This window comes from Sorex fumeus, unplaced genomic scaffold (genome assembly GCF_029834395.1).
Source record: "Sorex fumeus unplaced genomic scaffold, SorFum_2.1 ptg000012l, whole genome shotgun sequence".
NCBI lineage: Eukaryota > Metazoa > Chordata > Mammalia > Eulipotyphla > Soricidae > Sorex > Sorex fumeus.
This window is the reverse complement of record NW_026606069.1, coordinates 285,517-296,522: the sequence shown is the minus strand read 5'-3', so window position 1 is coordinate 296,522 and position 11,006 is coordinate 285,517. Positions and strand designations below refer to the sequence as shown.

General features: G+C 46.5%; 1 protein-coding gene across 1 annotated transcript; it reads right to left on the bottom strand.

Moving 5' to 3' along the window:
- Positions 1-1,098: 1,098 nt before the first annotated feature.
- Positions 1,099-3,862, bottom strand: LOC130020432 (exosome component 10-like). Its single transcript, XM_056111044.1, is given in 3 exon segments — positions 1,099-1,920; positions 1,923-3,829; positions 3,832-3,862. Coding segments are annotated over 3 exon segments (2,760 nt in total).
- Positions 3,863-11,006: the final 7,144 nt, after the last annotated feature.

Genomic DNA, 11,006 nt, shown 5'->3' with positions numbered 1-11,006 from the left:
TGGCCTTCACCACCACCTTCACTCAATATGTTTTGGGGTATTTTGTTTTTACTTTTTGGCCACACTTGGCAGTGTTACTCTTGGTTCTGTGATCAGGGGTCACTCCTGCGATACTGGGCACCATGGGGTGCCAGAAATTGAACCACCCAGGTCTGACATAGGCAAGGCAAGCTTTTAAAAAAAAATTATTTTATAAAGTAGTTCACAATATCTTATTACATTTAATATTCAAACACCAATCCCATCACCATTACACCTTCTCACCACCATATTTTGGGTGTTCCCATTCCGAAACCCAATCCCTGACCCAAAGCAAAACCAAAATAATCTAATATTTCACTCTAAGGTTGTGTAAGGCAAGCTTCAACTACCACTCTAGTCCCACTATCCAATAATTTTTTATGCAACTAGAGTAATATGTATATACAATTCAAGTATACAGGTGTACATGTATATGCATATGTATACAATTCAAACATTTCCTGTTAACAATAACAAATAATTTGGAGTGGGTAAATCCAGTGGTGCTCAGGGGTTACTCCTAGATCTGTGCTGGGCACTAATCTAACAGTGCTCAGGAACCATATGGTGCCACGGATCAACACTCAATTTTCCTCCGTGTAAAGCATCAATCCATTGATCTCCAGAACTAAGAAATGTATTTTAAAACAGTTTTTATATTTAATTTGCTGTAGGCAGGAGGGTTGAGCCGTACCTGGCTATGCTTAGGGCTTACTCCTGTCTTTGTGCTTGGGAATCACTCCCTAAGGTATTTCTGGAACCAAAATACAAGAACTGTCCCTGATGTACCGACTCTCTGATCCTAAAACAATTTTTTAAAAGATTTTTGGAGTGAAGCAATAGTACAGCAACTAAGGGATTTGCCTTGTCCCCACAGCCAGCCCCAGTTTGATCCACAGCACCCCACATGGTCCCTCAAGCCTGCCCGGTGTAATTCCTGAGTACAGACCCAGGCATAAATGCTGAGTACCACTGGATATAACCCAAAAACAAACAAGAAAAACAAATGAAAAAAGATTCTTTACTACCACCTATTCAAATACATGACCGCACATGGGGTCACAAGCTCCAGTTTAGTTATTCTTTTTCCCAGTAACAATTATTTCTAACAGTGTTAAAATTGGGATGGTATACAAAACCATCCCAAGGCCGTTGCCTCCCAGTCCCGGGAAGAACCCGGAAGGCTGGCGGACACGGTCTCCTGGGCCAGTTGCATCTGAACCCTCTGTTCAACTCACGGGGAACGAAGGACATGCTTTTGTTTCCCGCGGTCTGTTTGAGTTCTTTGGCTGCGAAGCATTTCTTGCCAGCCACGATCTGCTTACCGGGGTCAAACTGGGAGGCCGCTTGGGACTTGCTGTTTCCAGCAAACGCCTGGACGTTTGGCTTGCAGTAGTCAAAGGAAGTAGAAGCTTTCTCCCGCGCCTCTCTGGGGTCCTTGGGCTTCTCAGCCAGTTTGGACCATTTCTCCTCTTTTTTCTGTTCAGGGGCTCTGGGGTCACTTGTTCGCTCTCTCTTCTTGGCAGCGTTTTCCAGGGCGATCTGCTGGCTGAGCGACAGAGCCGGCTGGGGAGGGGTCTGCGACCCTTCCTTGGCCTCGTCTTGGGCGGCTGTCGCCTGGGCTGCCCTCTTCCTGGCGGTGTCCTTAGAGTCTTTCTGTCCCTGCGCCTGGCTGGCCAGCTCCCAGCGCTCGCTGATTTCATTGATGCTGGAGGAAGGGTCGGCCTTGGCTGCCTGGGAAATGTGGGCATGGTGTTGGAGCGCCTGCGGAAGCATCCCGAATGGGTTCTCCAAGTACTGCATCACTGGCTGGACTTTCTTCTGGGTTTTGTCCTTTTGCTCTGCACTTGCCTCATTAAACAAGGTGTCCGCGGCCGTGGCAACGAAGCGGCTGGTGCCAGCAGGGTCTTCTCTTCGTGCTGGGCTGGGAAGAGTCCGGCCTGCATCTGGCCCGGGACGGGCTCATTGGTGGGGACGGCAGGGCAGTCACTCGACCAAGCGTTGGAGCGGTGGTGAGGTCCAACGAGAACATTTTCAGGCCTCTCGGGATGGGGCAGCAGTGCTCTCCTCCTCAGTCCGGTGGCAACTTCCGACTGGCACAGAGGGGTTCCTCGCGCCTTCTGGATGAGAAGATGCAGCTCATGAAGTTGTTGCCATACCAGAGGCGGGACGGGGGTGCAGCAAGCAATGATGCCCTGGGGTTCCTCGGGCAGCTCTTCTGAGATCTTCAGCATCATGCGGTTGGGCAAGACATAGCAGCAACTCTCATCCTCCCTCCTTGCCAGGTTATCCCTCCAGGCGAACAGCAGCCGGAAGGCTGTCAGCTGCTGTGCATTAAGAGGCGTCTTCAGCTTCTCATACAGCTTCAGGTAGGACTCATCCGTGAAGAGGGGTTTCGCAAACTTCCGGAGGCAGATGTCCCTACTGCGCTGCCACACCACCCGGGCCTTCGAGGGCTGCTCGCTGGCAGCAGCCCACAGCTCCAGCCTCATGCAGTCGTAGATGTAGAGCAGGTAGTGGGTGTCCTCGCGGGCATAGTGGAGCATTTCCTCCGGCAAAGGGCGCATCCTCCAGTCGGCCAGCTGATACTGCTTGTTCGCCTGCACGTTGCAGTAGCGTTTCAGCAAGTGGTCCAGGGAGTGCCGGCCCAGCCGAAGAAGGCGCGCTGCCTGCTGCGTGTCGAACATGTTCACCACGTACAGCCCGAAGTCCTTCTGCAGCCATTCTATGTCGGAGTTAGCGCCGTGGAAGACCTTCACGATGGCAGGGTCTGTGAAGCTCTCGTTGAGGAGGTGCATGTCGCTGCGCAGCTCCAGCGTGTCGATGATGAAGTCTTCGGTGCGCGTGGAAATCTGCATCAGGCAGGTCAGGCCCAGGAAGCTGCGGTAAAAGTGATGCTCCAAGTCCACCGCAAATTCCCAACAGGCCAGGAGCGTCGCGTTGAGTTGCACGAGTTGGTCCAGCAAGGTCACCAAGTGGCAGGCAGTGTCCTCCAGGGGCTTGTAGGCTTGGGGCTGCGGTTTCTGAAGCGCCCACTCTGGGGGCGTAAAGTGATCCAGTTCGTACTGATAGGGGTGTGCGAACACGTCCTGCTCTACCTGCTGGGTCCGCTGCTGGTGGAGGAAGTGGACCAGGGCCGGTGGCACATCCTGGTCCTCTGATTGGTTCTTGGTGTGCTCCCGACTCTCCTTAGACAGCCCCCGAGGGAGAGGTTTCAGGGCGTTGGGCTTGATGAAGATCTTCGGAACAAATGGGGTGTTGGAATTGTCGATCTTCTCTCGGAATTTAAGCTGCGGTCGGATGATGTTCTTCACATGAAGCAGCCGGAAGGGTTCAGATTTTGTTTTTTTGCCAGATTCTCCTACTTTCCGGTTCCAGCTGGACACGATCATTTGGCGGGCTTGTGATCCTATGGGGAGGACGGGCTGCTGATGCTTCTTCATGCCTGAAGCTTCATCCAGTAAAATGCCCACTCCATCCAGAATAGCATCATTGGCGTCAACCAATAAATCAAAATTGTCTTCCAAGTCCGTCACTTTCCTGCAATCCTTGATGTTGCTCTGACACACGTAGTACTGCATCATTCTGCTCATGCCCTCAAGTGTTCTGTCTCCTTGAGTCTCACACAATGCTTGGAAGCCTGGAAAACTTTGGTAAAAATCATATTCTGGGCCAGACTTTGGCAGGCTCCCAGATGCCTTAATGACTGCCTCCACTGACCTTAGAGCAAACTTCATGAAGCTGTCGATGTCCGGGAAGCCAGGCAGCACCATCTCCTCCTCAGGCTGAGGAACGCTCTCAGCTGATGAGCCCTTGGGGCCTGGGAACTCGGAGGTGCCATTTTTCCAGCCAGGATAGTCTCTTCTCCAAGATAGAATCCCAAGTTAGAAGCCAAGATTTAGAGCACTTGAATTTAAGGCTGCTTATATAGGAGAGGTCAATTTGTGTTTGTTTTTCTTTCAGGGCCACACCCTACTGTTCCTCAGGATCTGCCAGTGGTAATCAGAGAAACAAAGGGTAGGGTATGGCCCAACACACCCACCCTACAGCAGCTGCTGTACCAATTGTGTGGTCCCAATCTGGATGTGGCCCTCTGCCACACATTTGGCCTCCTGATCATCAACAGGAGTGATCCCAGAGCATAGAACCAGGAGCATGCCCTGAGAACCTCTGGGTGTGATCCAAAGCAAAAAAAAAAAAAAATCAAACATGGGCAGAGTGATAGTATAGTGGGTTTTCTGGTACGAGGCTGACTTGGTTTACCTGGTATAATCTCTGGCACCACAGATAGTTCCCCGATCACAGCAAGGAATGGCTTCTGAACACAAAGGCAGGAGAAGGTACTGAGCACTGCCAGTGTAGTCCAAAATCAAAACCAGAAACAGAAACCTAAACAAACAAAAAATAATTGTAAAATGTGAAAGCACTCTAACAGACCTGATATATATATATATATATATAGATAGATAGATAGATAGATATATTCAAGAAAAGAGTATTTGTCATATCTTTTATGATATGGATACCCAGGAATGACTCAGGGATGATGCAGGGTAGTTGGGATAGAATCCAGATTGGCACCATGCAAGGCAAGTACCCTACCCACTCTACTATCGTATTGGTCCCATCTTTGATTTTCTTTTACATTTCAGTTGCATAAATTCTTCATATACCTTGGGTATTAAACTGTGGTATATATGCAAATATTTTTCCCAGCCAGTACAAAAGCAATAGTAAGAAAGCCTTTTTGCTTTCTTACTATTCTCTTTTGTTGTGGGCTGGAGCAATAGCACAGTAGGTAGGGCATTAGGCTTGAACGCGGCCGACCCGGGTTCAATTCCTCCACCCCTCTCGGAGAGCACGGCAAGCTACCGAGAGTATATTTTGGTGGGACCTTCCCATACCCATAATAGATTGTCAAATGCCTGAAGTGCAAATGGCATCCAGCTTGCTCATTTTTTTCACCCGGGAAAATGATTAAAAAGCATTTAAGGAAAGAATGAAGCAAAGAAATAGAGCCTGGGGTAGAGAACTTACACCCCAAAGGACCCACCACAGACTGCTCATCTGTCAAGCTGAAACCATCACTCAGATTTTTGTGAACATTAATAATAGCATAAACTGACCCTGGACATAGCCAACATGCGAGACTGGGGGAAGGGGCATCTCAAAGGTCCACATGGGGGCTACTTCGTGTGCCACACTCTTCCCTCTTACCTATCACCACAACCCCCCCTCGCCCCGCCACCCCGCCCCGCCTCGCCTCCCCGCCCCGCCTCCTCGCCCCGCCTCCTCGCCCCGCCTCCCAGCCTCATCTAGACTAATCTTTTCAAGCCCATGTGTACCAAAATCTCCAGATTGTCTTGTTTTCGGGACACATCCTGCTGTGCTCAGGGCTTACTCTTGACCATATAATCAGAAATGGGAGGCCATAAAGGGGCTCAGGTGATGGAACCAAGGTTGACTGTGTGCTCTGCTCACTGATAGTACTCAGCTCACTGTACTATTACTCCAGCCGTGGGTTCACATTGGCTCTCCTTTCATCCTTAACACACCTACCCTCAGATCTGTCCAACTCAAAATCATGTTCCAGTTTGCACCTCTACCATCTCTTCAAGAGACCTCACTAAGCCTGAGTTTCATTTCAATAACAACTCCCCACATTCTGGGTCAGATCAAAATCTTGCTTAATTAAGGTACCCAGCTTCCCGACCTAATGCTCCCAAGAACCACCCCAGACACGAGAGACCCAGGGGGATCAACGTGAAGCTAGCTCAGCACACCCAAGAACACTCACCACAGCGTACCTGCAACAAGGTTCCGTGCAGTCCCTGTCCGGCAAGAAGCAGCAGGAACCTCAGATTCAGGTCCAGAGGTGGATCTGAAGTCAAAATCCCAGGAGACTAAATATGCGAGAGCTATAAGCCCATGACACAGTCTGGACCACGATTGGTTGTAACTCCGGAAAAGGGTGAGTCAGTGACCCACCTTAGAGCTATAAGCCCATGACACAGTCTGGACCACGATTGGCTGTAACTCCGGAAATGGGTGAGTCAGTGACCCACCTTAGAGCTATAAGCCCATGACACAGTCTGGACCACGATTGGCTGTAACTCCGGAAAAGGGTGAGTCAATGACCCACCCTACCAGCCAGTGAGGGAGGGAAGAGATCCTGGCTCACCTAGAGGCATTTTCCCCTCTGCTATCATTTAATTGTTAATTGCATTCAATCTCTTGAGGTACAGTTCTTAGGTTTCTTCCTATTTTTCAGTCTCATGAGCAATTCGGGATTAAAAGGAAGGTTGAAGGTTGGGTTGGATCTTTCTCTTCCTTCCTTCCTTCCTTCCTTCCTTCCTTCCTTCCTTCCTTCCTTCCTTCCTTCCTTCCTTCCTTCCTTTATCCTCTGTCTGTCTCTCTCTTTTTTTTTCCATTCTTTTTGGGGTTTGTTTTTCTTTGAATCCCCTGAAGTGAACTTTTCAAAATTACATTGCCACACCCTCATTTCATACACTGAAGGATTACTTTTTGGAATGAAAGAGGTACATTTCCAGCAAGGATCTCTTCACATCTTAATAGATAGAACTGCCACACCCAGTAAATTCTGCCCCGCTCTGGCTCTCTGAAATCTTCTGAGAAAGTGTCACAGTAAAATTTTACTTAGTTGAATAAACCAGAGGTTAAAACATCTTTAAGAGTCAAGAAATCAGCACAAGTCAAACTTAAAAGTTATTGGTTTGGTTTGCATCTCAACGGCGGGGGGTGGGTCTGAATGTATAAAAGATGAAAAACTCTTTGTTGAGACAGATCAGTAGGCAATAATCTTGCTGCCCCAAGGACTTGCAACCTTGAGGATATCGGTTTAGACTTGTTCTGTTTTGTTTGGGGGTCACACCCCTCTGTGCTTTTTTACCCTCCACTTGCTAGGATAGAACCAAATAGTCTCCCAAATGAAAGCATCTCTGCAGCCCTTTGAGCCACCTCCAGACCCAGGAGTTTTTAATAGAGATAAAAGCCAATGAACAAGATATGATAACCTTTGTGGCTGGAGCAGTAGCATAAAGGTTAGGGCGTTTGACTTGCACGCGTCCGACCCAGATTGGATTCCCAGCATCCCATATGGTCCCCTGAGCACCACCATGGCTAATTCCTGAGTGCAAGCCAGGAGTAGCCCCTGTGCATCGCTGGGTGTGACCCAAAAAGAGAAAAAAAAGATATGATAACCTTGAATTTTGCATGGATGACAGGCTACATCAGGAAATAGACATTTATTGCCATTAAGAGATCCAGGGTGAGCGGTTGAACATGAGTGTAAGTGAGCGTACACTCAAATATTAAAGACATGACTTCTAAAGTAAAATATGGGCCACATAACAGATTAGTGAAATACCTGACATTTTTCTCAAAATTCAGTCTGGAAATCCCAAGATACCCTAAATCATTCGGGCAACTACAATCAGCCATAAAGTAGTGGTCCAACCTAGGACTACTAGGAAGAGAATCTATAAAACTGAGTCACCAACCTTCCCTTTGTACTCTCTCTGATGGCCCTCCCATTCAAGCATCCTTCCTGTCTCTACTCTCAATAAACTGTTACTTCTTGGCAACTTTTCTTTCTTGTATTCAATTTTTGGTGCGCCTGGAAAATCCAGGATTACTGGACATCTCATTCACACCAAACTTTATGGGCAACAATGTTCTCAAAATAGCTCTTTTGCCTGAAAGGTTACAAGAAGAGATTTTTATTTATTTATTTATTTATTTGGGAATTTGGACCACACCAACTGGTGCTCAAAAGAGTGCTCACTTCTAGCTTTGTGCTCAGTGTTTGAGGAAGCATGGGGTGCCTGTGGTTGAACCTTGACCTCCTGCATGCAAAGCATTTTCTCAATGATTTGAGCTGTCTTTTCAGATCCTCAAAAGAAAATTGTATTGAACAGATGCATGCTGAAAGCAGACTATAGCCTGAACACAATGGCTGCTCAATACCTCTATTGCAAACTACAACACCCTTGAGGAAAGTGAGCAAAAGGGAATGCCCTACCACAGAGGCAGGGTGGGGTTGGGGGGAGGTGGGAGGGCTACTGGGATCATTGGTGGTGGAGAATGGGCACTGGTAGAAGGATGGGTACTCGATCATTGTATAACTGAAACCCAAGCAGGAAAGTTTGTAAGTCTACAGCTGTAGTTCATGGTGTTTCACTAATTAAAAAAAAAAAAAAGAAAGAAAAGTGTGTGTAGGGTTGAGAAGGGTCAGTGAAAAAATAGTGTATCAGATAAAATTTCTTGTTTCGAACACTGTCAGCAGAGGTTCAATCTCTTTTTACACATAGGGTCCCTCAACACTGCCAGGTAATTACTGAGCACAGCTGGGTGTGGTCCAAAAACCAAAAAGAAAAGGGAAGATGGAGCACAGTTTTAGAAAGGGTGGGTTGCAGGCTGTGTGCCTGGGGTGATCAGTTAATTCTTTAAAGTGATGATTTCCCAAGGGAATTTCTTTTTTAACTTTTTAAATCACTTAATCACTTAACTTCCCGGTAGTCGTCGATTTGCTCGAGCGGGCGCCAGTAACGTCTCCATTTGTCCCTGTCGCGTGCTAGTGTAGCCCAACTTTTGGGCTTGTTGTGTGTGAGGCCCTTTTTTTACCACTTTTCTGTATATCTTTAAGTCCCACTCCTGAGATCTGTCTGTATCAATTCTTTTTCCCTCTGACTGACTTCAATCAGCATGAGATCCTCTAGTTCTATTCATGTTGTTGCAAATTGCACGATTTTGTTCATTCTTTTAGCTATGTGGTATTCCATTGTGTACAATACCACAATTTCTTCATCCAGTCATCTGTAGTTGAACATTTGTGTTGTTTCCATATCTTGGCTATTGCATAAGTGAGGTAATGAACATAGGTGGGCATATATCCTTTCAGAGCAATGTTTCTGTGTGTGGGGGATAGATGCCAAAAAGTGCCATTGCTGGTCGTTCTATTCTTATTTATTGGATTGACCTCCATTTTTTTCCATAGAGGCTAAACCAGGTGACATTCCCACCAGCAGTGAATGAAGGGTATTTTCTGACCACAACCCCACCGACATTGGCTTCTGTCAGACTTCCAGTGTAATGGCAAAACAGATTTCTGATTATGTTTTACACCCTCTTTTCCTTTAGAACAAGAAAACAGGTCTTCTTAACATCTGAAACACTACCTAAAGTGATTCTGTTTTCTAACATTGAACTTACTTCTTAAATTAAGCTTGTGTAGGAGTGGTTTCCAGGTTGATTAGATGTCAGAAAGAATTACGTTGCTTTTTTTTTTAATACTAGATAATGTGAAAATTGTTTTGGAAATCTTAAAATGCATTTTCCTATAGAAGGTTCTTAATAGTCTGCACACAATAGTCCCTCAGCATCAAGTTCCCTTTATTTTAAAGACAAAGCAATTTAGTATATCTTGTTTTCAAAAAACTGCGTTGCGATGTCGGGCTGCATCCTCCAAGTCAGTCCAACGTTTATGGTGCCCTCAGTTTTTATCTTCTAGAAGGAAGCCTTTCCACGACACAGCAAACTGCAGACTCGAGATGACATTTCCTTTTGCTGTTCTGGACTTCCTTTTACTAATAGTACGACCTAAAAAAATGCAAACACTAACAAAACCTGAACACAGCAGCACAGAACAGCACATGATTATTCGGAGCACAACAAAGTTCTGAAGTCAAGGCTAAGTGACTTTCCTTGCTTCTGTAGTTCTAGAAGAAAAACCTCTGTATCCTCCCTGTCATGATATTGTCTGTCATTTATCCCACAGCCTGGAAGAAGTCAGACTTTTTATTATTTTCTGACTCATTTGCATGTTTATATTTTTTGTGTTTCGTTGTTAGGAGAGCCTACCTTATGGTGCTCAGGTCCTGACTCTCTGCTCAGAGGTCATTCCTGGCAGGGCTCAGGAGATCGTAGAGAGTGCTGGGAATTGAACCCAGGTCAACTGAGTAAAAGGCAAGCACCTACCTTTTGGACTATTTCTCTGGCCTGACTTTGTTTTATCTTTATTACAGTTCAGGTACATTGTTTACAATAGTATTAACATTTATTATACAAAGTCACTGTATCCCACCACCAACAAAATGCCCAAGGCAACTGTCTATGTAATTTTTTTCTCTTCTCTCTCCTTCAACCATTTAGTAGTCTGAGTTTTGCAATCCAAAGCCAAGCCTTATTTGTTCTTTAATGCTGTATCAAGCTTTGTTTTTTCCTTCCTGTATGCCACAGCTGAGTGATGCCATCTGGGATTTGCTCTTCTCTCTCTGATTTATTTTGCTTAAGTATCAGTGAGGGGCTACTGCAGGCTCTGTGCTCGGGGTCACTTCTGCTGGTTTAGGGAACTATGCAGCTCCAGAAATTAAACCCAGGACTCCCACAGGCAACCTCAGTCTATTGGTTGGCCTCTCTAGCCCTCTGTCTGAAATCTTCATAACCATTGACTCCGTGACTGAGCAAATTCAGATTCTGCGATTGGAACATAGACACCACTGGTGCACTATTATTCCATCTACCACAGGATAGAAAGGTACTTTTCTTTCTTTCCCCTCGAGATATTTCTAAGAAAGTTTTCAGTAAGAAGTATAGCTTTTCTCCCCAACCCCCCTGCAATTGTACAGAGAGGGAGAAAAGAGGTGAGGTAGATTTAAGTGAGGGAAGACAGACCCGTGTTTTCATGTGAGGAGTCAGAAGCTCACTGCAAAATTTTCAGGTAGGGGTTGCCGCGTCCGGCACTGCGGAGCCAAGCCAGGGGAGGGCCGTCAGGGTGAAATCAGCACTCGAGTCACACAGGGTTCCGTCATTCAGGAGATGGCATGAATGCGTGCGTGCGTTTATTCAGAGCACAGGTACAGACTTAAGTATGTTTCCACAACCCACCCAAAAGAAAGGAAAGGGGATGGGACGTGGGAAAGTGGATGGGACGATTAATAGAGCCATGCACCGTTGGTCAGTCACAG